Source organism: Moschus berezovskii, chromosome 28 (assembly GCF_049115385.1).
Source record: "Moschus berezovskii isolate FMDL1 chromosome 28, NW_MosBer_1.0, whole genome shotgun sequence".
NCBI classification, from domain to species: Eukaryota; Metazoa; Chordata; class Mammalia; order Artiodactyla; family Moschidae; genus Moschus; species Moschus berezovskii.
The window spans coordinates 1,110,861-1,138,059 of record NC_142487.1 but is presented as its reverse complement, the minus strand read 5'-3'; the positions used below and the strand labels follow the sequence as shown (position 1 = coordinate 1,138,059).

Genomic DNA, 27,199 nt, shown 5'->3' with positions numbered 1-27,199 from the left:
AAGATATATTTTCAATAATAATTAAATAAAAATGTTTTATGGAAAAACTGTGTATATATATAAATGTAACATCCTGACGAAGCAGTTATTTTGACCAAAGGTTTTTACACAACAACCCAATTTTAAAATGAGCAAAGAACTTGAACAGACTTTTCTCCAAACATATACAAGTGGACAACAAGCTATAAGAAAAGAGGCTCAATATCTTTAGTTATTAGAAGAATGCAAATCATAACAATGAGGTATCATTTTACACCCACCAGGAAAATAAGTGTTAGCAAAGATGTAGAAAAATAATATCCCTGTGCCCTGCTGGTGGGAATGTAAGATGGTGCAGATACTGTGGAAAACAGTGCAGTGGTTCCTTGAAAAAGCTAAACATAGAATTACCATATGACCCAGAAAATTCACGCTTAGGTATATACTCGAAAGAACTGAAATGTGTCCAAACGAATACTTGTGTAAAAATGTTCAGAGTAACACTATTCACAACAGCCAAAAGGTAAAAACAACTCAAATATCCATAAATGGATGAAGGAATAAGATGCGTTACACACATACAATGGAAAACTATTCCACCATAGATGAGGAAGTCCTGTTACACGCTACAGTGCACGCAATGCCCGAGAACAGGCAAAAGAAGCAACACTAAAGGTCACATACCGAATGATTTCATTTATAGGAAATGCCCGGAACTGGCAGATCCACATAGACAAGCAGAGATGAGTCATTTTCACGGGCTGGGGGCAGGACTGGGGATGGGGAGTGACTGCTTAATGGGTGCAGGGCTTTTGTTTTTGTTTTCATTGGAGAATGATTACTTTACAATGTTGTGTTGGTCTCTGCCATACAACAACATGAATCAGCTATACGTATACATATGTCCCCTCCCTCTGGAACCTCTCTCCCACCCTTCTCCCCATCTCATCTCATCCCTGGGGTTCTATTTTGAAGTGATAAAAATGTTTTGAGTACAACACTGAGAATTACCAAATGCCACTGAACCTTATGCTCGAAATAGTTAATTTTATGCTACATAAATGCTGTAATTTTTTAAAAATTAAAAACTCAAAAAAGCCCCCACAAAGATGCATTTCCCATATGATCCAGCTGTTCTACTGGCTCCCAGGTATTCACCTAAGACGTATGAAAGGGTACGTCCACAGAAAGATGTGCAGTAGCCAACAACTGGACACAATTCAAATGTCCATCAAGAGGTGAATAAACTGTGGTACATCCATAAAATGGAGCACTACTCAGCAATAAAAAAGAATGAGCTACTGCCACGAGCAACAACACAGATGGATCTGCAAATAATTAAAGCAGCTGAACCTCTGCCATGACCACAAAGGTATGATTCCACATATGTAAAATTCTAGGAAAGGCCTGCTGAGCACTAATTAATCAGCGACAGAAAGCTAACCAATAACTGCTTGTGAACAGGAAAGAGGGTGAGGTACTACTAAGGCAGGAATAAACTTTGGTAAGTAATAGAATTATTCCTAATTCTGACAGTGACGATGGTTTTCCAAAGTTAACATGCATCAAAGCTCACTAAACCACATTTTAAATGTGTGCAATTTATTGTACATCAATTATATCTCAATACAGCTAAAAAATTGAGCATATTTAGCAAGGGCATAGTGAAAAGACAGCTCACTTAGTGACAATGGGAATTTAAACAATACATTTCGTACATACTGTCAAAGAATATGTATGACAAAGAAAAATACTCTGATACTACTGAAGACAATGAAGGATATTAAACTGCATTGTATACTGTATTTGTGTATTTGCCAATATGAACAGACCAAGACAAATCAAAACCTCCTGCCAGTAGTTGTCAGGTTCTAGTGTTTATATTCTTGCATATACTTTACAGAATTTTTTATGTCTTTTGTGTATCTCATAATTTCACAATAAGCAAAATATCTTTAAATGTGTCTATTTATGAAGTGATGTTTGCAAACTTTTGCATCAGATTCACAAATATGAAAAATCTGTATTTGCATCAAACACAAAATGATGCTTACTTGTAAGGTATTCTCCAATAGTGCAGTGTGCAAGGCTCTCTTAGCCATCTACTACAGGAACCCAATCGGAGATTCTGTTAAGCACACTCTTGCCTCACCATGGCTGCAAAGCTTCTACTTAAAAATAGCTTACTCTTATATAATCACTCACCACAGATTTATATATTTATGTATCCTTGAAATGCATTTCTCTTTTTAGAGATATGCCACCAGAGGTAAACAATCATTTTTAAAAGCAAAGAAGTTAAATCCTAATCTAAACAGATCTTATTGTCAGATCTTATTCCAGGGCTCTGTAGTTGAGTTCTGTTGATGAAAACAGAAAAAGGTATAAAGAGCAGAAGAAACACCCTATTGACTCTTAATTTTTTAAATGAACTTTGAGAGGTTACTTACATGCAATGAAACATCAACTTTAAATGCACAGTTCAGTCAACAGTCACAAACAAATACCCTATGCACCACTATGAAGATACAGACCATTTCTCTTTGCTCCTTCCCTTGGGGTCCCTGCCCCCTTTACAGTCACTCGCCCTGCTCTCCCCAGGTCCAGCGCTGGCAACCACTGCTCTGATTTCTCTAACTCAGGCAATAGAGCTGTCTGCTCTTGAACTTCAAATAAATGAAATTATGCACAGTGTACTCCTTGTGTCTGGCTTCTTTCGCTCAGTAGAATTTCAGATTCATTCATGTTGCTGCAAGTATGAGCAGTTCTGTCCTTTTCACTGCTGAGGACTAATCCGCTGCACAGCCACGCCACCATTGCTGACTCCCTGTTTCTAACGCCTTCAGCTCTGTCTCTTTCTGGATACATGCTGAACACCATTAAGTCCACAGAATTTTGATGGTTTATTCTGTTTTAACGAGTAGTTTTCATGGTTCTCAAACTGGGGGTGGAGGGGATGATACATTGGAATCACAACTAAATAGGTTTTAACTCCATCTGAAGAAAACATTTTAACACACTACTGACCGGAGATGTATTACTTACAATACGTCTTTTGCTACACAGACTTTATTGTCTGGAGACTGTTCAATATTCATTTACAAAACAAATCACCAGCCACTGGGGTCAGTTTCTGCAAAAATCCCCCAGGCAATAATGAGTTAAGTAAAATAGATAGCCAGTGGGAATTTGCTGTATGCTGCAGAGAGCTCAAACCTGTGCTCTATGACAATCTAGAGGAGTGGGATGGGATGGGAAGTTCAAGAGCCAGGGGGCATCTATGGCTGATTTACGCTGATGTATGGCAGAAACGAACACAATATTGTAAAGCAATTATCCTCCAATTACAAATAAACAACTTGATTTTAATGAATCAAGTGTCTTAAAGCAGTGCTTCCCAAATTTTGCAAGTTCTGACACACAGCAGAGACCAAGCACCTGGTGTAGGGTTCCCGCCAGTCGAAGGGTTGAAAAGATCATGACTCTTAAGCCCACCACTTGGAAAGCTCTGTTAAGCTACATTTAAAGAATACATATTCTTGTTTTAATGACCAATATTGACTTTTGCAAAACAAAAACCTTATGACCATTCTTTTACAAGTGGTTGACCAGTTTTTCCAGCACCACTTGTTAAAGAGATTTTTTTTTCTCCATTGAATATTCTTGCCTCGTTTGTCAAAGACAAGGTGTCCATAGGTGCATGGATTTATCTCTGGGCTTTCTATTTTGTTCCACTGATCTATATTTCTGTCTTTATGCCAGTACCATACTGTCTTGATGACTGTGGTTTTGTAGTAGAGCCTGAAGTCTGGCAGGTTGATTCCTCCAGGGAACACCATACACAAAAATAAACTCAAAATGGATTAAAGATATAAACATAAAACCAGAAACTATAAAACTCCTAGAGAAGAACAAAGGCAAAACACTCTCTGACATAAATCACAGCAGGATCCTCCATGACCCACCTCCCAGAACATTGGAAATAAAAGCAAAAATAAACAAATGGGACCTAATTAAAATTAAAAGCTTCTGCACAGCAAAGGAAACTATAAGCAAGGTGAAAAGACAGCCTTCAGAATGGGAGACGGTATTAGCAAATGAAGTGACTGACAAAGAATTAATCTCAAAAATATACAAGCAACTCCTGCAGCTCAATTCCAGAAAAATAAACGACCCAATCAAAAAATGGGCCAAAGAACTAAACAGACATTTTTCCAAAGAAGACATCAAGATGGCTAACAAACACATGAAAAGATGCTCAACATCACTCATTATCAGAGAAATGCAAATCAAAACCACAATGAGGTACCATTTCATGCCAGTCAGAATGGCTGCTATCCAAAAGTCTACAAGCAATAAATGCTGGAGAGGGTGTGGAGAAAAGGGAACCCTCTTATACTGTTGCTGGGAATACAAACTAGCACAGCCTCTGTGGAGAACAGTGTGGAGATTCCTTTAAAAACTGGAAACAGAACTGCCATACAACCCAGCAATCGCACTCCTGGGTGTACACACCGAGTAAACCAGAATTGAAAGAGACACATGTACTCCAATGTTCATCACAGCACTGTTTATAATAGCCAGGACAGGGAAGCAACCCAGACGTCCATCTGCAGATGAATGGATAAGAAAGCTGTGGTACATATACACAATGGAATATTACTCAGCAATTAAAAAGAATACATTTGAACCAGTTCTAATGAGGTGGATGAAACTGGAGCCTATTATACAGAATGAAATAAGCCAGAAAGAAAAACACCAATACAATATACTAATGCATATATGTGGAATTTAGAAAGATGGTAATGATAACCCTGTATACGAGACAGCAAAAGGGACACAGATGTATATAACAGTCTTTTGGACTCTGTGGGAGAGGGAGAGGATGGGATGGTTTTGGAGAATGGCATTGAAACATGTATATTATCATATGTGAAACGAATCGCCAGTCCAGGTTCGATGCATGATACAGGATTCTTGGGGCTGGTGCACTGGGATGACCCAGAGGAATGGGACAGGGAGGGAGGTGGGAGGGGGGGTTCAAGATGGGGAACACATGCACATCCGGGGCGGATTCATGTCAATCTATGGCAAAACCAATACAATATTATAAAGTAAAAATAAAAAAGTTAAATTAAAAAAAAAACCTTATAAGCAAATAAGGTTCTATATAAAATATTGATTAAGCAAAGTGACTGGAAAAAATTTCAAAGTCTTACAACAATGAACATGGATTCTAATTTTTCCTACTTCAAGTGCACTTAAATCTTTTCCTGATTTTTTTTCAAAAGAAAAAAAAATGAGCCATGACTGAACCGGCGGGGCCCAAGCACCCCTTTCCAGCAGAGTACGATCCAGCTTCTAAGGAGAGGGAGGTCGATCCTCACTGGCATTGTGCTGTCAGGCCACAAACATCCATCCACCACCTACACCATGCCTGGCATTCCAGGCTGCGGGCGTCAGCAGGGAGCGCAGCAGACAGAAATACCTGCGCGCACAGGGCTTCTGGTCTACCGCGGGGAGCGAAACAGGCGAAGGCGGGAAACACACGGTGTGTTAAGCGGTGGAAACGCGAAGGACAAAAATAAAGGTGGGAGGGGGAAGGGAGCCAGGGTGGCCAGAGGACTCACCGGGGACATATTTTCAAGACAATACGTGCAGGGGTTCCGTGAAGAGTTAAGAAGGAAGGGTCTGGAAAGGCTGACACAGGATTAACTGTGGAAGGAACTTGGAGATATCTGGCTTGGGGAAAGGAGGAATTTACAGGATGCTCCAAATACCGGAGGAATTGTCAAGAAAAGTAGTTCCTTTTCAGGGCTACCTTCCCTGGTGGTTCAGAGGTAAAAAATCTCTGAGGAGATTGCAGGAGACTAGGGTTCGATCCCTAGGTCAGGAAGATCCCCTTGGAGTAGGAAATGGTAACCAGCTCCAGTATTCTTGCCTAGAAAATTCCATGGACAGAGGAGCCTTGCGGGCTACAGTCCATGGGGTCGCGAAGAGTCAGACAGGATGGAGCGCCTGAACGACAAATAGTTCCTTTTACTTTTCTGTGAAAAAGTTGCAGAGCACAGATTTGAAACCATGAATATAAAAAGGAGAAAAGAAAAACCTCATCTTAATTTTTAAACTTTCTAGTATTTATGATTTTCCTACAATGGAATGGGTGGCCCTAGAAGATTATGCATGTGTAACAGCAGTAGTAGCACCTTGAAGAGCAAGAGCTAACATCTGGGTATGTCTTCCACGTGTCAGATGCTGTGGCAATAAATACTTGGTGCGGCAATAAATACTTGGTGCACCACCTCATGTGATCCTCCCACAATCCCATGAAGTAAGTTTTATTAATCATGAGGCAACTCGAGCTCACTGAGATGACATGACCCGCCAAGGATCGCAGAACCAGTAAATGATGGAACCAGGGCTCAAACCCAGGTCTGTTTGAGGCTCCAAGCCTGTAACCACTGAACCCACCGCTTGTATGCCCATCAATGGCGGTGTTTACATGGCATGTAAAAGTACCATCTCACTGGCAGGAAGTTGGAGATGAGATTCTTGCAAAGGGAGGAAAATTAGAAATCCTCTAAGATCCCTTTTTAGAATTTTGTGGTTACATTTTCCCAAGTTTCCATCTTATTTTTAAATTATTTCTTTGACTTCAGAGTTTATAGAAATTCTGTACTCCTAAATATGGCTAAAGATTAAATAATAATAATTTCACTACAGAATATGTTAAATTCCCAGTCCAATTCTAACACTTGAGAATTATCATGCTCTGGTCTTGAGTAACACATGTTACTTGATTATTTGATTACATTTACTTGATTACTTCCCTTGCACAACTGAAGGTAGGCCTGACTTTTCTCAAGTACAGCTGATCCTTGCACAATGCAGGGCTTAATCCACTGTTACTTATAATTTGCTTTCCATATCCAAGATTCTTTCACATCTGCTGATTCTACCAACAACAGACCATGTAGTACTGTAGTATTTGCTATTAGAAAATAATGGCATGTAAGTGAATCCATGCAATTTAAACCCAGTGTTCAAGGGTCAACTGTGTATCAGTTTCCTTGTCTCATCTTTTGTATCTTCCATGATTCAAACATATCTTTGCTTTCATTTTCCTATGCAGACAAAATTCTTTTCAACTGAGCAATTATCTTTTGAAATACAAATCAATATTTGATATCTAAAGTACAGAAAGATAATATTAAAGTAGAATATACATATGTGGACTTAAACCAAAAGTCTAAAGTCCATGGAAACCTCAAGAATCATCCCTGGTTTGTGTGGCTATTTTTTACTGGCTGGAGGAAAAAGAGGGGACTAAGGAGAATTGAGAGTGTGCACCCTTCACCACACATCAGCCAGGGCAACTTCTGAATGGTTTGACAAGTAAGAGGAAGTCTACTGCTCTGGAGGTCAATTATGAACCAATATAAGAAGAGAGAGTCTGGCAACCATGGGGTTAATGTTTGGATAGTAAACAGGATTAACTCCACTTATAAAAAATTCTTTTTTTTTTTAACCCAATAGGATGGCTACCAGAAGAACAAAAACAAAACTCAGAAAAGAAAAAGTGTCGATGAAGATGAAGAGAAATTAGAACCCTTGCACACTGTTGGTAGGAATGGAAAATGGTACAGCCACTATGGAAATCAGTACGGTAAGTCCTCTAAAACTAAATAATAGAATGACCACATGATTCAGCAATTCCACTTCTGAGTATACACTAAAAAGAATTCAATGCAAAGACACAAAGAGATATTTGTACACTCATGTTCACAGGAGCATTATTCACAACAGCCAAAATGCTGAATCAACCCAAATGCAATACTGATGGATGCGTGATAAACAAAATGTGGTATATATACATATGATGCAATATTATTCAGCCTTTAAAAAAAAAAAGGACATTTTAACACAAGCTGTAACATGGATGGACCTTTAAGGAATTATGCTGAGATAAGCCAGTTAAAAAAAAGACAAATAATGTATGACTCCACTTATATGAGATTCCTAAAGTAGTCAAATTCAGAGAGACAAAAAAGTAGAATAATGATTTCCAAGGGCTGGGAGGAGAGGAGAATGATGAGTTATTGTTTGATGGATATAGATTTCCAGTTTAGGAAGATGAAAAGAGTTTTGGAGATAGATGGTGGTGATGGTTACACCACAATAAGAATGTACTTCAATGCCACTGAACTATACACTTATAAACGGTTAAGATGGTAAATTTGATGCTATGTGAATTTTACAACAAATAATTAATTTTTTTCTGCAAATAAAAAATATGCAACTAGTTTGATTTGCATTAATGTGAAAAAAAAGACTCCCACTGTAACATCCATTATACAGTGTAAGTTGGGTTCTTGCAATGACCTATTACAAAGTCAACTAAATATCAAAATGTGTATGTTCTTCACATAAGATAAAACCACAGTTTTTAAGTACAAATCTATTACGAACATTTTAACAACTATTTACTTAGAACTTACTACTTGCAGAAAAATACTCAAATTACCATCATGGCATCTGAATGCACTCTGAGGCCCAGCCACATCCAGTCAGTTTACAAAAGAATGCTGTAATCCAGTGACTTCTAAACCATGAAAACAGAATGACTCCAGGCGCAGATTAGGGTAGGACCTACAAGCAATGGCGCCTACACAGACACCACGGACAAGTCACAAACCTGGGGCTGAATTCTCTTAAGGCCACAACAGAAAGTGAAATACAATTATGCCCTTTTAATTATCCACAAGGAAAAAACAAAACAAAACTGGTTCTTTAGGGAAAACAAAATCCCTCTTTGCCCCTGGCTCTAATTTCTCATTCAGTGTAATATATAAGGGGATTAAGAGTATTCGCAGGAAAAATAACCAATAATGCCACTTTCAGCTCTTGAAATGCCCCCTCAATAGAAATCAAAGGTGTAATTCCAACTTAAAATTCAGGGAGGGACATTTTTCAGAAAATCAAGAAAATATAACCCAGGCTGTAGCATTCTGATAGTCTCCTTTTTAATTTTAGGATGAAATTTAGAATATATAGAGACATTGGATAAATTCTGTGTATTCCAAAAATGTGATCTCTACACCAAGCAAAATTTTCACAAAAAGATAGACAGTGTTTCCTGTTGAAGACCTGGAATACAGCTATTCTGTGCAAAATGTGAAGACACTGCAATATTCTTGGCCATCTGCTTATTTTTAAAATTGGTATCCTTTTGTCGAGCTGAGAAATTAGCTTATAAATGGCCACTTCAGCTTCGAAACAAGGTGAACTGTCTTCTCTATAACAGATGAATTTTCCTAATTCAAGCTGTGTGTGATATAGTGTACTTGTTCTTCAGCACAGCAATTAGAGGCAGATTCCTGGTTCTGGCTCTAAGAGTAGCCCCTTCTAACTACACAAACTCGGGGGAGGTATTAAGCCCTCTCCCCAGAACCTACTCTCATCTGTAAAAATGAAGGAGAAGAGATCAACCGTATCAGTTATTTCAAACTCTGTTGTTTGGAGGTACCACAGTGGAAGACAAGTCTTTACTTTCCTCTCCGTTGTACACTGCCCATCAACCTTTGTTATTGCTTAGTCGCTAAGTTGTGTCCAACTCTTTGCAACCCCAAGGACAATTGCCCGCCAGGCTCCTCTGTCCATGGGAATTCCCAGGCAAGAATACTGGAGTGGGTTGCCACTTCCTAGTGCAGAGAATCTCCCTGACCCACGGATCGAACCAGAGTCTCCTGCTTGGTAGGTGGATTCTTTACCACTGAGCCACCTGGGAAGCTTGGGATCTACCTTCAGTCAGTTCAGTTGCTCAGTCGTGTCCGACTCTTTGCGACCCCATGAATCACAGCTTAGCCCACAATAAAACCTTAACAGCACCAGAGGAGACACTCTACAATCTCAGACTGAGCCTATAGATTGGTGGTTTTAAACAACTCATCCATAACACAAAATAAAGTAACAAAACTAAGTGAAGAAAATACTGCAAGTTTAAATCATTTCTAAGAAATTTTATTAAGGAGAATTATGTCCCAAACTTAATTTGTAATGTAGTTGTTTAGACCCTGGAACAACAAAATCTCCCTCATATCAACATTTTCAGTGCAGGGTGATTTCTCAAGTGCCTCACAAAGGCACAGTGTCCTGAATGCATCAAATAAAACCACAGGTAAAGGAACAGATGGTATTGATGCAGTTTAGGATCCGGCCGCCACATGTAACAACGTGCCTGTGTCTCCAGCCAGGGAGGCTGTGAGCTCCCTGCCCCAGAGGACGAAGGCCTCTCTATAAATCCTGCTGAATCGTTGAGCACAACTCCTGGGCTCTGGTCATTCCATCTGCTTCTTCCCACCAGGGTTTCTCTGATCCAACACCCCAGGCCACAAACCACTTTTACGCCACTTCTCTGTCCCTGAATTGAGCACAAAATTCTCTTAAGATATTTTTCTGAAAATTAAGCATGAGAAGGCTCTCTTACATACGACCGACAGGTTTATGCTTATCTTATTTGAGTCTCGCACTAACTCATGAAGTAGAGACAAGGGATCTATGTCAATAACCCTGTTACACAGGAGGAATGTGAGGTCCTGAGTCACTAACACTGGAGATGACCTTTCAGGACTCTAAGTAACAGCAGCTCATACTCCACCATCTAGGCCACCTCCCTAGGCCTACCTATCCTCTCCCTAACCTTGCTGTCCGTTGAACTGCCTAAGGAACAATAAAAATCATAAGATACAGAATGATGAACCTTTGAGCATCTAAAGGAAATTAGACCCAAGTTACTGGCACCTTCTTCCTTTGTGCTGCAGCCAAGAGTCTAAGAAGGAAGGAACAAGATGGACTATGTAGAAGCAGGTAATGGAAGAACTCTCCGGGTATGGAGGTGGGGTGGGGGTCACAGGGTAGAAAGCTCGGGAGACAGAAGAAAAAAGTAGGGAAGAGGGAAAGGGAAGACGGTCATCCTTCTTCCATTGTATAAAGTATCTAGGGATAAAAAAGAGAGGGTGAGAGGGAAAGAGAAAGAAAGTGATCAGTGAGGTGGGGAAGAGAAACGGAGAGAAATGCCAAGCGATGAAAACAAGGAAAGCTGGATAGGAGGGAAAAAAAAAGAACTAAGTCACCAAAACCTTCTAGGAGTTTCAGGTATTTGAAATATTAGGAGGGCGTTATTCTACATATAGGCTTCCCTAGTAAAGAATCCACCTGCTAGTGCAGGAGATGTGGTTCGATCCCTGTCAGGAAGATTCCCTGGAGGAGGAAATGGCAACACACTTTAGCATTCTTGCCTGGGAAATCCCAAGGAGAGAAAAGCATGGCAGGCTACAGTCCATGGGGTGACAAAAGAGTCAGCTATGACTCAGCGACTAAACAGCAACTCTACGGACATTAGCAGCCCTTCGTCTGGAATGATGAAGTCTAGGAAATATTTCATTCAAATCCATAAAATAATCAAAATAATGGATAAAGCTAACCAGTCCATTCTAGAGGAGATCAATCCTAGGTGTTCATTGGAAGGACTGACGCTAAAGCTGAAACTCCAATACTTTGGCCACCTCATGCGACAAGTTGACTCACTGGAAAAGAGTCTGATGCTAAGAGGGATTGGGGGTGGGAGGAGACAGGGACAACAGAGAATGAGATGGCTGGATGGCATCACCAACTCGATGGACATGAGTTTGAGTGAACTCCAGGAGTTGGTGATGGACAGGGAGGCCTGGCGTGCTTGTGATTCATGGGGTCGCAAGGAGTCGGACACGACTGAGCGACTGAACTGAACTGAACCATGATATATTCACTAAACTAGAAAACACTAAAATTAAACGTACAACTTGAAATCTGGGAAAGAATTCTGAACACATCCACTTTAAGGAGACAGAGAATAAACGTATAGATATACTCAAGGATAAAAGATAGAGATAACTACAGAAATTTAAAAGAAAAAGATGAACGAGATAAAAGCTAGACATTTCTTTAAAATATAATCAAAGCCTTAATGAGTCTGATCTTACAAAGAGAGCAAAATTCATTTGGAAATGGCCAAATATTAGAAAAACTGGGAAAAGATTAGAAAAAGGAATATATAATTACATAACAAACACAGGTAGAAAAGACAATAAAAGGATATTAAGAACTTCCTTACAATAACACATTTCAAAACCTAAATGGAAAAGGTAAAATTCCTTGAAATATATAACACGTCAAAATTGTCCCAAAGAGAAACAGAAAACTAAAATAGCACTGCTGCTAAGTCGCGTCAGTTGTGTCCAACTCTGTGTGACCCCATAGACGGCAGCCTACCAGGCTCCACCGTCCCCGGAATTCTCCAGGCAAGAATACTGGAGTGGGTTGCCATTTCCTTCTCCAATGCACTATAACCATTAAATATATTTAATTAGCAGTCAAAAAATTCACAAAGTTGGTTTTATGAGAAAATTCCACTAAATTTTTAAAGAATAGACCATTCCAATTTTAAACAACTCTTTCAGAGAACAGCAAAAGGGAACACACCTGAACTCATTATATGAGGCCAGTGTAACCTTGATATGAAACCCTGATGAGGACAGAACAAAAAAGGAAACTACAAACCACTTATAAACAGACACTAAAAACCGAAAGAAACGAACTTGAGGCTAATGTTGAAAATAATAATTATGACCAGATTAAGTTTATTCCAAGTACACAAGGATGGTTCATTGCTTAAAGGAATCTAAAAATATAACTTGCCACCTTAGCAAATAAAAGAAAAATCTCATGATTCTCTTGACAAATGAACATTTGGTAAGTTTAACACCCTTTCATGATTTAAAAAACCCTCCACAATATAAGAATGATAGGGAACTTCATTTATCTTATAAATGGTATGCACCAAATATTTTTAACAGGGAATCATTAGATTCCTTTTAAACACTAGGGACAGGGGCTTCCCTGGTGGTCCAGTGGTAAAGACTCTGTGCTTCCAAAGTAGGAGACACAGGTTCAATCCCACATGCCTTGAGACCAAGAAAACTTACATGCATGAACAAAGATTCCTACCATCTGGGCTTCTATTTCAACATTGTCTAGAAGGCCCTACCAGGACAGGAAGAAGAAAAATAAATAAGAGGTGAAGGGCTGAAAGAAAGGAACAAAAGTATAATTATCCACAGACGGTCTACAGAGACTGAATCCCAGTCTGTCTACATCATTTTTACTTTCTTCTCCCCGCTCAATCCTCTGCTCACTGCAGCCAGGCTTCATGCTTTGAAAACTTCCCTCGTCAAAGACACCTGGGTACAAATCTAACAGATGAGTCTGAGTGGTTTCCTCCCCTCCTGTCCTCTGGGCTCCCTGGTCAAGACTCTGCCTTCTCAGGCTGCTTTTCCTCAGTCCGTTCCGCTGGCTCTCTTCCATAGGTAGAATTCAATCCTTTGATTTCAAAGGACATCTCTCCTAAGTGATGTTTACTCCTTCAGCCTGGGTCACCATGTTGAACCCAGGTGACTCCCAATCTAAAGATTTCCAAGTTTTTACTGGACTAGTCAGGAGGATCTTATTTGCATGTCAGCGTGTTCAGAGGTGAACTCATTCTCCCCTTTACCCTCTATGTCAGACTCCTTCTAACCTATGACTTATGTCATGAGTCTAAGGTAATTTGACTCCACCTGCTTCATTCCTTTTATCCAATCTATGATCAGCTCCTAGTCATCTTGTTTATCTCAAAGTCTCCTCCTTCTCTCTGCTCTGTTTCTTCCTTTCTTGCCACAGCCACCAGCTGGGCTCAGACTCTGATTATCTCTCTCTTGAATTTCTGCACCTGGCCGCCCTGCTTTCAGGCCTGCCCTCTAATCCTTCTCATAAGGAATAAATCTGATTAAATCTCTCCCCTGATTAAAATCTTTCAGTGATTCTAACTGCCCCAAATAATCCAAAGTCTTCAGGTATGTTTTACAAAGTCTTTCAAGAAGACTCTGCTTCTGTTCATCTAGCGTTGACTTCTCTTTACTCATCCCCCCCTGTTGCAGTCTTAATGAACTGTTTGCTGGAATTCATCCCTTTCTCTTCCCTACTGGATATGTTGTGCTTTCTCTAAGAGCCCAGTCATCTGGCTCTTGCAGTAATCTCAAGTTTTATGGAGACAGACTGGTACAGCAGTATCTGATAAGGTAAACATTCTGTAAATACTTACTGAACTAAAGAGAAGATTTTGCATAAAGTAATAGATATCAAGTCCATTGTGGATCATTATAAAGATGTACAGGGATTATATCTTTAACACTCTGAAGTTTAAAGTGAGAGGAAAATTATGTATGCCTATAACTCATTCAAAATTCTTTAGCTAGCATAGAAGTTGGGCACTGCACTCTGATAAGAAAATGGCAGCAAACAACATAAACACAACTGTATGCAGGTTACAAGTGTGAGATACAAAAACATATCAGGCTAAGTCTTGGATCACACCAAGCATCACAAGGCTAATACACACAAACCACACACTTCACGCTAATAGAAATCTCATATATTTCTGTTTGAAAAGTTCACAGAAGTTATCAAAATGAAAACCAGCTTAATTGTACATAAACTTGGCATTTATTTATGTCCCAGCTGCTTCTAAGATTAGTTTGCAGCAGTATACCTCTGGATTATATACACAACAAGCTAAAAATCCAGGAATAATGCAGACTGAATAAAAATTCTAAATTTCTACTTTTAAAAGGAATTAGAAGTTTCCTTACAACCTTTGTGGAGCTGATAAACAATCATAACTATGTAATCACAACTCACAGTCCTTTTTAAGAAAATGTAAATAACAAAGTAAAAAGCTATAGAGTTTAAAATAGGATGCTGCACAATTATCTTACACATTATGTACAATATTTAAAATGTGCTTGAACTGTACTTATATAGTACCTTGATTATCAGTAGATGCATTTGCTTTTAATATGGAAAACCTAATAAACTTTTTAACCACGCCCCCCCCCATTCTGCACAGTAGACAACTAAGGGAAGGGAGATTATGTGGGCCACTTTCACCATCACAGAAATCCCCTGAAATTAATGTTTAAAGAGCCTCTACAGAGGGAAGTCTAGAGTTCTGCCATTATATTCACAGTGATACAAATCCCATTAGGCCCCCAATCTAGTAAAAGAGGCACTGTGACAGAGGCTAAAATAGCTCTCAGGTCTTCAGGAGCAGATTAAATATCTCCTCAATTGAAGGTGAGCTAACTTGCCAAAGTCAACAGCTTCCGGGTCAAAATTAAACATTATTTGGCCCGGAGATTAACTCTGATGTGTCCTCAAACTGAAAAGGAAATTTATATTTAGATCTCAGATTCTAGCCTACACATTACTCCACCAACACGCATTTCAAGCATTTTTCTCTTCTGCAAAAGATTCCTGCTAAGCAATGCTATGTCTTCTAAATGATATGCCTTCGTTCTGTCTTTGAACCCGATTAAAATTAAGAAACTTTTAATAGCTTTAATAACTCTCAAAAGCTGCAGAAGCTCTTCTCTGGCATCTTCCCCAGTACCACCCTCCCTCCAAATCCAGGAAGAAAAAAAAAAAAACCCACACAACAGAAAACACAAAACAACTAGCCACATGCGATGAATGCTGCGGAACGTGACTCTCCACTGGTTTAGGCTACAAAGAACGCCTATGAGTAATCAAAAATCGCTAATCAAAACAAAGTTAAAAGCCACTTCCCCGCTCCCCAACCCCAGTATGATTTCCCTTTCTCTTCTCAATCCACTCCAGCATTTCCCCCTCCTCCGTTTTTTTCGGGGAATTTTAGCAGCCTCTGAACAGCGGACGGTTAAATTCATCTCAATGTCAGTCAGGGCAGAGACAAACGAAAAAAATCACTAACTTGGAAGGTTATTTAGGACAACAATGTCTTTTACTGTCTTACTCCTCCCACTCCGGCCCTACTTGACCTACTACCAATACTGAGCCGAGAAAAATACCCGTTCAAGGGGCTTCCACTACCGTCCCCCCTCCATCCCCGACCCCAGCGACTCTTCCCGCAGGAGCCACTGCAAACCCACCGCGGCCGGGCGGACAGGGTCCCCGGCTCCGCGCACCCCTCCCCAGGCGCCAGCGGCTGCGCTCCGCACGCTCGCGTCCAACTCTCCTCGGACCCACTCACAGCCCCCGATCCCGCCCGGCCGCCCCGCTCCCCGGGGCCCGGGAGAGAGGCCGCCCGGGCGCCGGCACTCGCCCACCCACCTGGGCCGGGGTCGGGGCTCCCCCCGGCGGCGCGCTCCGCCCGGCGCAGCTCGCGGCTCCCGCACGAATGCGCTCGGCCTGTCCCTCCGCCTCCCCTCCAGCCCAGCTGGGAGGCGCGACCCAGGGCGGCACCGCAAGGTCTCTCTAAGTCACCTTCGCGCGGCCCGCCCCCGGCTCCCGGCGAGGTCGAGCGGGGAGAGAGGCGCGGCCCAGGACTAGCGCCCGGGCCGCCCGAGGTCCGCGCTGGCCCCTCGGCCACACCGCCGCCCTCCCGGGCTACAGCCGGCGAATGGCCTGCGGCGGGCGGCTCCGCGGCTGCTGGCGTCGTCCGTCCCTCCTCCCCGCCCCTCCGCCCGCCCGCTCCGCGGCGCAGGTAGGGACCTGCCGGGGGGCGGCGGGAGCGGCCCGGCCGGGGTTCCGGGGAAGGCGGTCCGCTCCCCACGCTCGCTCGCCGAGCATCCACGGAGGCGCCGGCCCGACCCGGCCCGGCCCTGGATCGGGCGCTGTGTCCCCGCCCGTCCTACAGACGCGGCCCTGGCAACTTTTAAATCCGCCCCCAGAAAAGCAGAGGGATCCTCTCTTCTGCAGTCTTCCACTTGAAGGTAACTGACACTCAGGCTCACACTCCAGAGTTAACTGCAAAGCCTGAGCTAGTCTGCACCTATTTTTTTTATGCACTCCTTGGGCTCCCCTTTGAGCAATGAGGAAAACAACAGTAATTAACCCTACTAACGTGAAACGTACTAACATGAAACAAATAGATGGTTTGAGATTCTGGCCACGCTTAAAGGGTGGACGAAGGCGCAGTGGTCAAGCAGACCCGCCACGTAAATGCTACACTTCAGTGGGATGTTCAGGCTAATGAAATTCCGAGTTAATTATGAGGCTCTGTTGAAGAAAAACAAACCTTTTTGTTCCAACGGTAGTTTTAAACCTTTCTATGGTATATAAATGTGTCCTTCACTTTGGGAAGCAGAGGAATACTGAACAAAATTAAATATTTCGTTGACGAGATCCTAGGGCACTATAAGTTCACTCTTCTAGCACTGAACTTGCACGACAGATGGGAAATGTGTAAAAAATAAGACAAGGCCACACTTGCAAAAGGGGGAATTAATGTCAGTGAGGTTTCACAGTGTCTTTGAAAAGTCAGTTTGATTTCTATTTTTTCTTCCCATTCTTAATTGGTCACTAAATATTACCATATTTTGAAAAGTCACATTTGGCACTAAAGAGGAGACCTTATTACAGATTCTTTCTCACTAGGCCCCAAGAACTAGAGAATGAATTTAGTTTACAAAAGTAGTACTAGGCAGCAAGAGGAAACAATGAACAATAATAAAGGCTACTTTGTTTCAGAAGGCAGTTTACAGAGCACCTAAAATGTGCCAGGCACTGTACTGAGGAGCTTCACATAAAACAACTCATTTGTATCCTCATTTTCAGATTTAGAAATGTAATTCCCGAACACATTAATTTGCTCAGAGTCCAGATTTTAGGTCCTGATTGGTCTGACCCAAAAGCCTGTCCTCTCTACTTGTGCATTCATTATTCATTTATTCATGTACATTCATTATGGACTGCAAGGAGATCAAACCAGTCATTCCTAAAGGAAATCAGTCCTGAATGTTCACTGGGAGGACTGAAGATGAAGATCATTGGCCACCTGATGCGAAAACTGACTCATTGGGAAAGACCCTGATGCCGGGAAAGATTGAAGGCAGGAGGAGAAGGGGACAACAGAGGATGAGATGGTTGGATGGCATCACCAACTCAATGGACATGAGTTTGAGCAAACTCCGGGAGATGATGAAGGACAGGGAAGCCTGGCGTGCTGCAGTCCATAGTGTCACAAAGAGTCAGATAAGATTTAGTGATTGAGCAACAACAAAGTAAGCAAGCGCTATGCTAGACACAGATGCTACAAAAACAAGATACTTGAGTTCTAGTTAAGTAAATATATAATCAGACGAGTAAAATATACGCAATGTCATAAGCAGTACAACAGTGTGGAAGCCCTAGAATAGGATGGACTTTAACTCAGTTTTGAAAGGTGGAACCTGGGGTTGGGAAATGGTAGCAGTTCTCCAACAGAGAGGAATCCTGATAACTTTATCTAACAGAATGGTGATGAGGAATCTGTGTGCTGGGTTAGGGGAGCAACTAAGATAACTAAGATACAGAAAGTAAAAATAATCTTTGATTAAAAGGGAAGATCGGAGAAGGCAATGGCAAGCCACTCCAGTACTCTTGCCGAGAAAATCCCATGGATGGAGGAGCCTGGTAGGCTGCAGTCCGTGGGGTCGCTAAGGGTCGGACACGACTGAGCGACTTCACTTTCACTTTCACACATTGGAGAAGGAAATGGCAACCCACTCCAGTGTTCTTGCCTGGAGAATCCCAGAGACGGGGGAGCCTGGTGGGCTTCCGTCTATGGGGTCACACAGAGTCGGACACGACTGAAGTGACTTAGCAGCAGCAGCAGCAGCAAAAGGGAAGATGAGGACGAACAAAGCAAACAGCTCCCGTTTCCAGCTTGAGTTACCCAATAGGTAACTTTGGGTTGATCAACAACTCAGTTTTAGACACTTGGTTTTGAAATGCCTCTGATGTATCCATATGTAAATATCCAAAAGGCATCTGGATATACTGGTTCATAGCCGAGGAGATTCAAGGTGGAGATATCTGAATCATTATGGATTGCTGAGTTGAAGGAGTGGATGAAATCATCCATGGAGAATACTGAGTGAGAAGGTCACCCTGGAAACCTAGGGACTACCAACATGCAAAGCACAGGCAGAAGAAAGATGCTTTAGAAGAAGACTGGGGAGGAGTGGCTATATAGAAAAGAGATGCTGGAAGAGGCAGGCACCATGGACATCACAGAGAAGCATTCCAAAAGGCAAGCAGCAGTCAATGGCAGATCCTTCAAAGGACAAGCAAGATAATTTAAAGGTGTCTCTGATTTAGCAACAAGGAGATACTGGCAAGAACAGGCTTGGTGGACCAGCTGAGCAATAAAAAAAGTAGAAACAGACGGTATCACATTTCTAAAAATGGATCTGGAAAGGGATGCAGGGAGCTAGAAGCTATAAGGGAGAATTCAGAAGAGAGTAGCTGTTTTTGAAGCAAGATGGAGACAGATGCCACCAATAAAAGGAAAGAAGACAGATTAAAAAAACAACAACCTGGAATCAGGGAGTGGTAGGGAGTTGATAGCATAATACAGAGATCACCTAATATTTAACAAAGAATTTTGCTTAGAATAGAGATGAGAGAAGGGTAAAGGCCTGAAAGATGTAAACATTGCAGATGAAAGAGACGGGGATTAAAGGCCTATGAACAGCTCAGAAAGCTAAATGAGTAACATAAATCATGCCTTGACAAAGTTAGGAATCCACATGAGGGCATGAATTCTCTCCAAAGACTTTAGCATCTGGCCCAGAGCAGGAGTTCCTTTGGCTGGTTCCAACTGGGAGTCTGAATCGTTCCATTACACCACAAGCTTGGCATCACTACCGTCCCATACATTTGGGTTGTATCTCTTTATCAGTCAGAAGATTTAATAGGGAAGTATAAAACATAAGCAAGTTTACCTTAAAAACTGATCAGACTAATCATATTGAGGGGAGCTCAATAATACATAAAACCAGAAGGGCACCAATGATGACTTCTGAGTGATCTTTTAACCACTGATAACACTCACTGGTGAGAAAAACTACAGAAACAATGATTCACGAAACCAGTTTCTAGTCTTTTCAGCAGAATTTGCACACGAAGTTAAAGAAAAACCATAGTCATTATATTGTTATGTTTCCCAAGCACATCACTCTAAAAACATATAGTAAGGTTCCCTTTTGGAGAAGAAAATGGCAACCCACTCCAGTATTCTTGCCTGGGAAATCCCGTGGTCAGAGGAGCCTGGTGGGCTACAATTCCATGGGGTCGCAAGAGAGTCAGAGATGACTTAGCAAATTAAACAACAAAGGTTCCCTTTAGTAGATCAATCACAGACTCTACAGCTTGTTTTATATATTGCTGGGTTTTTTTGTTTGTTTTTTTAATAACATAAGCAGTGTTATGTCATGTAAAATATGCCTACATAATGCCTCATTTATAGAGCGGTCACATGGATACTTGGCGTAGCTAGGCCATATCAGAGCATCTCCAAGTAAGCAAAGAACATCACAGGCTAGAATGCTCCAGGTCCAGACTGAGGTCTGTGCTCATTGTCAACTCTCATAAAGAACATCTTATTCTTACCGAGGATGTAATTTTGCCAAGTTTGGTTACTACTGTTTTTCTTTTTAACAAACAGGCAATTAGTATGAGGAAATGAGAAAGAATCAGTATTCCACTGCTAGAGATAGACATCCAGCTGATCTAAAAATCAGGAGAGAAAAAAATTTTAAACCAAAAGAGTATAAAAAGGAATTAAAAAAACAGTAGCAGGATTGGGCCATTTAATCAAAAAAGAGTCCTATAAACATTATCCCCTGAAGGTATCTCTGTATTAAGGCACAGAGTAATTATGAACATACAAAAGGACAATCCTGAGACAGCCAGGAGAGATAAAGGATGAACATTTTAGTTTAAGAAGTGAAATGTGTAACATTTAGAGTAACTGTCCTCAAAAGAGATTAGAGTTGTAATTTTTTTTCTGCTGTTGGAGCTGGGATCACTTACATCTACTGGTCCCTATTCTGTGCTGCGTACTATAGGACGTGTTTGCCAATCTGATCTCATTTACTCCTCAAAACACTCTTTTCTGGTTGGTTACCACTTTAAAAAGGAGATTGTATTTTAAAACTGAGTCAAAGACAGGGATTAAAGAGCAGAGTCAGGAAATGGACTCAGGTCTATGAGTTCAAATCTTATCAATGCTCTTTGAATAGAATTTCTAGATGATGAAAATGTAATTTATGATGCCTGATAAATAAAGCATTATGGTGCATAATTATTCCACTCTGACCTCAATTAAGCTATTAAATTCCTATGTTGTAATCCTTAGCTACTTGATAAGATCAACTTCAGTGATACCATTTATCTTTCAAATATTTTTTAGGCCTTCACATAGTCTAAAATCATATTTCTCAGAAGGAAAGCCATGGATTTCTACTTAGGGACCCATAGAGGTGATATTTCACAGACTTACGGTGGAAAAAAAAACACTTGAAGGTACTCTGAAAGTTTGAAGCAATAAATGTTATTTACTAAATGAATACCTTGTGCCCTTCTGATATGCTGATATACTCTATTATATATTATTCATCAACACACAGTTGATCGCCATACCCAACATTCAAGAGTTCATATATTTTCATTCTTTAGAAACTCATCCAAGGTCCTACAGTCGGTTAGAGAAAGACAGATTTTAAAAAGGTCCATTAGACTTTCACACCACGGCTCTTAATGACTTTCTGCATGTCTCTCTTATTTCAAAGACGACATGATCAAAGTTCAGAGAACTTAAGCAGACTATCATCTCTTAAATTATAAGGATGGAAACACAGCACAGTCATTCCACAAGTGGTCCAGTAAATATTCTTTACACCACACCACCTCCATCCAAAACAAGATAAAACCAATGGTAAAGACATGGAAGCACCAGGCATCAGAGAAAAGGGGTCATAAGTGTTCATTAGACAGCATCCTGCAGTAACAACTGCTGATTTATACTCGAGGCTTACTTAGGAACCATGCTAAGTATTTTGCTCACAATTACCTGATTTAATCCTCATGACAAATTTTAAAGGCTTAAAGAGGTTAATTAGGCTAAACTTTAATATTCTTGTACATGTAAATTTCCACATGGAGGTGATTACCTAAGTTTTTTCTTTTTCTAATCAGTTAAAGATTAGAATAGGTCAGCTTCTTCAAGAATTACATTACTTCTAATCTAGCCTTCAAGAATGGCTCAACAAAAGAGCCATCAAGACATTCTCCTGTACCACACAGGAGACACAAATTTAGTTTTACAATGTAATAAATGTTACCTGAATCATGTAACATCAAAATTTGTTGTGTTTGTTCTGATAAGATGCTATCATCCTATGTGGATTTACTGAAGTCACTGTATCATTCCTCATTTAAACAAGCTAGAATATGAAGTTCAGAAGCCACCAAAAATAGAAATGCTGAGAAGTGATGATTTTAAACATGAGATGACTCAGCCATTTAACATGTTTAATGAACAATTATTTTTTTCCTATGGTATTTAACAGAATTCTATTAATTTCCTGTAAGTCTGTTTAAATGAGTTCAGATTATTATTACTTTTCCTTGTTGGCTGCAACTCACAGCTTATGGCATCTTAGTTCCACATAGGCCCTTAGCAGTGAAAGCACCCAGTGTAGCCACTGAACAACCAGGGACTCCCCACAGAGATTTTCTTATTGCCCAAATAAAATGATTACAGAATTTGTGGTATAGATAACAAACACAGCATTTTTTAAATTTCCTATTAATTCTCAAGGCTTCTATTCTAAAGATGGGAAAACAGAATTTTAGATCCTTATTGGAAGGACTGATGCTAAAGCTGAAACTCCAATACTTTGGCCACCTTATGCGACGAGTTGACTCACTGGAAAAGACTCTGATGCTGGGAAGGATTGGGGGCGGGAGGAGAAGGGGACGACAGAGAATGAGATGGCTGGATGGCATCACCGACTCGATGGACATGAGTTTGAGTGAACTCCGGGAGTTGGTGATGGACAGGGAGGCCTGGCGTGCTGTGATTCATGGGTTCGCAAAGAGTCAGACATGACTGAGTGACTGAACTGAACTGATACATAAGAGAAACATATATATATGTATAACCATTTTAATCTACCTTGTTTTACCAAAACCTCAACTCTAAACAAAAGGCACAAATCAACTGTAACAAGAATAAGAAATTGAGTGTCCTTGAAGGACTGATGCTAAAGCTGAAACTGCAATACTTTGGCCACCTCATGCGACGAGTTGCCTCACTGGAAAAGACTCTGATGCTGGGAAGGGTAGGGGGCGGGAGGAGAAGGGGACGACCGAGAATGAGATGGCTGGATGGTATCACCGACTCTGTGGACATGAGTTTGAGTGAACTCAGAGAGAGAGAGTCGGACACGACTGAGCGACTGAACTGAACTGAACTGAACTGAAGTCACACAGAGGAAAAACATATCCTACGATTTTACATATATGTGGAATCTAAAAAAACAAACAAAACAGAAATTTGGTGTCAATCTAAAAAGCTGAAGATTAAACTTATACCTAGAACTTACATGGAAGAATGCTTATTGCTACTTGGCTTGCATTAAAATCATGAAAATAGGGGAATTCCCTGGGTCCAGTTGTTAGGACTCTGCAGTTTCACCACTAAGGGCACAAGTTCAGTCCTTGGTTGGGGAACTAAGATCCCGTAAGCTGTGCAGCATGGCATGTAAATATACATATGTGCATGCAGAAAATCATGAAAATGGGGGGGGGGGAAGCATACAAAAGAAAAGTCCAAGTTCAGGCAGCCAAAACGCACTTTAATGACTTTTCAGTCCTTAGAAAAACAGTTACTAATGGATAACATACCACTTTTACTCATATCTGGGAGATCAAATGACAAATTTTTAAATGGGAAAGAATAAATGGCAAAGAACACAAAAGAACATTTAATCCATTAAGTTCAGTTCAAATAGGTAAATGTGAGAGCAATAGATTATCTAAACAAAAGCATGTATTTTTCACATAGACCTTCTGTTTTATATTTTTCACACAGACCTTTTGTTTCTAGAATATTTTCATACCCCTCTTATCGAAATGCCACAACAACCCTGAATAGATCAACTATAAACATACTTGTTAAACATGGGTACATAAGCAAATTAGATGATATGAACAGAAGTTATTTCAGAATCAATCTACTTAATCAAGAATAAATAAGTTCTAACTTCTGGTGAAAAATGAAGCTTTCATTTCCTTTACTAACTCTATTTCCTTCTATCTTTGGATAATTTGAAAGCAATGACGTCCTGGATAATCAAGCATGTGACACCCAAACAATGACTGTAAAAATTCAATTCCAAACAACCTACCCCTTCTTGTTTAGTGAAGAGATGAAGGCAGTCACTCAAAGCTACGCAAGTTTCTCTAGAAGCTTCAGCGACAACTTCAACTTTCTGAAGAAACAATGGAAGCATTTCTATAAATAAAATAAATATAATGAGTGGGATTTAAGTAATGGTAAAGTAAACTGAACTGAAAGTAAACCAAGACCATGAACATATTTTCATATCTACTAACCTCATTTTTTCTTCTAGCTGCCTTAAGCATACAATTACTGTTCCTCTGGCATGATTATTAAGCACCTACTGTATGCAGGGCATATAAATTCATACAGAAAAAGAAAAGGAGAAAGCCTTGACCTAGAAAGGCCTATTTCTTAAAAGGAGAAGAGCCAGGACTAAAAACAAACAAAAATTTTATAGATATAAATAATGTTTAAGAAAAATAGCTGTCGAGAAGGACTGATATCATTACTTATAAAACATTAACACTTCCCCTTTCATGATAGTCATTACTAGAGAAGTAATTTTATTCCAAGGCAAAGTGCTAAAAAGAGACAAAAATAATTCTGTAGTTGACATGACAGCTAAGAGATCTGAAGGCGGTATTAACTCAACTTCCTCTACTTCTTATCTGGATAAATGTTCTGTATAAATAGGTCTTTTGCTCTCAAAAACACAGCCTTGTCAAGGTCCAGTATCCTTCTGTATACATGTAAGTTGGGAAATAAATGATAATATCAGTATCTTCCTTGGACCCCTAAAGAAAATCTTAATCCATTTTTCCCATCATTAAATTTTTTTTTTTTTTGGCAAGAGAAAACCACAAAATGCACGTGTCACTTAAAGAAGTGAAACGTCATATTAATGTGAGAAAAGTGTACTTAGTTGAAACAGCCTAGAATTTTATGTTAATTATACATTAAGATCCTTCAAATCTGTCCCTTCCGTCAAAAACAGAAATCATAATAAGAAAGCTTTAAGAAAAAAATAAAGGGAGAAAGACAATTAAATCTGTCGCATCCTCTGTATCTTGTCGTACTTGTCGCATCTTGATGTACTTAAACTGCTATTCTTAAAACATGGTAAACAAAGTCAATAAACAAAAAGAATCAAGAGAATCATATGCCAACAAATCTGAACAAAAATTTTCCAGTGGGAAGAAAATCTATAGGAAATAATATGACAAATTATTCAGCCATTATTTTTAAGTGATAAAGTTATATTAACCTGTTCTCTTTTTAAATTTTCCAAATGTTTTATATGAATGAGATTTATTTTAGCAAAGACAAGTCCTTTTCTTGGAAAAATTACTTCTTAAAACTCATAAGGCAAAAGTATGCAATAAAAGGAAAAGATCATAGTGAATGAAGTAAGAGCAGTCTTTTATTAGTATCTTGATATAAAGACCAAATGACATTTTATCATATTTTTCATCTCATGGGATAGAGTTTCCTAGCAGGTGCTATTATTAATGACACCCAAATAATTGAAAACTACTAAATTCTAAAATAAATTTGACTCTACATACTTATTTTTCAATCTTTGATATACATTGTGAAGATTTATTCTGTACTTAGTTGCTAAATAGCAAAAGAGTACCATATGCTAGATGCCATGTGACTTAAATAGCACCTCAACAGATGTTTTACACAGAGCTGGGGACTGGGGATGTGAGGAGATGCACAAGAAAAAACAGACACAGCCTCTGCCTCCCGTAAATTATCTGGGTAATCTAGTAATCTTCCACCTTCATGGCACAAAGGAAAGAAAAATGGAAAGTCCTTTGAAAAAGGAAAATGAAAAATGAAAAAAATGAAAAAGTCCATTTGTGGATATATTTCTTTTTATTAAATGCCATCATTATCTCCAATTATGTCTATCTTTTAGATATCTCATACTTAAAATACTTATTGATTACCATAAAACATTAAATGTCAAAATAAATTTTATTGTTGTTGTTGCTCAGTCACCAAGTTGTATCCGATACTCTGCGATTGCATCAACTGCAGCACGTTGGGCTTCCCTCTCCTTTACTATCTCCCAGAGTTTGCTCAAACTCATGTCTGTTGAGTCAGTGTTACCATCCAACCATCTCATCCTCTATCACCCCGTTCTCCTCTTGCCCTCAAATCTTTCCCAGCGTCAGGGTCTTTTCCAATGAGTTTTAGGGGCACTTTACAAATTTTTAAACAAGCTTTCAAAAGGTATTCCAAGAAATAAATATATTAAGACAAGTTTTTATAAGAATCTCTTATTGAGTGTCAAATTCTTCCGTCCACAATAGTCAAAAGTTACCTAATTTCTCTGACAATCTAGTGCACAAACAAGATGCTAGAATTAATATCAACCTGCATGGTAGGACAGTGTAAGAATCATGGACTATGGTAAATACGCTGGTTCAGGGCTATGTATCAAGGCCCATTGGTTGACATCAGTATGCCTCTTATGCAATGACGTCTCATGCTGATTACATAAAGGAGAACTGCTAAGCTTCTAGAAAAGTTACCAACTGGGAATCACTGCAAATATGCTTTAGCCAACTAATATTTAGAGACTGAGCTGTAATAAATGCAAAAAGGCAGTATGTTACCATATCTGGCTTACCCTGAGGATTGGACACTTAAATAGTACCAGTTAATTTGAGAGAAAAAGTTATTTTTTGTACTAAAAATATTGTTGAACTCAGGAAAGATGCTGGAAGATTATATGTGAAAAGCTTAACTTTAGAGACATGTATAAAAAGCTCACAATCTGTCGTTTCCATGATTACAATGTACAATTTTTAATTGGGTAAGTTTTAAAACTAGTGGGGAAGTGCTTGTTTCTTGCTGTTAAACTAAACCCTAATACAGAACACCTCCATTGTTCTCCTTATACAGAAAAATTCTACACTCCTTAGATTAACATTTAAATCATTCCATAAATGGTCAGTTTCAGCCAGACTATTTTCCCGGGAATAT

General features: G+C 39.9%; 1 protein-coding gene across 10 annotated transcripts in view; it reads right to left on the bottom strand.

Annotated features, from left to right (window-relative positions):
- The window catches only part of OSBPL1A (oxysterol binding protein like 1A), a 223,554-nt gene that overhangs the window by 97,160 nt on the left and 99,195 nt on the right, over window positions 1-27,199 (bottom strand). For 5 of the 10 annotated variants that reach the window (XM_055417076.2, XM_055417078.2, XM_055417079.2 and 2 more), the window contains one exon: window positions 24,267-24,373. In XM_055417076.2, coding sequence (XP_055273051.2) covers window positions 24,267-24,373 — 107 coding nt within the window. Of the gene's footprint in view, window positions 1-16,200; window positions 16,638-24,266; window positions 24,374-27,199 lie in introns of those variants that run through there. The other 5 variants (XM_088833400.1, XM_088833402.1, XM_088833401.1 and 2 more) reach the window with 5 other exon arrangements.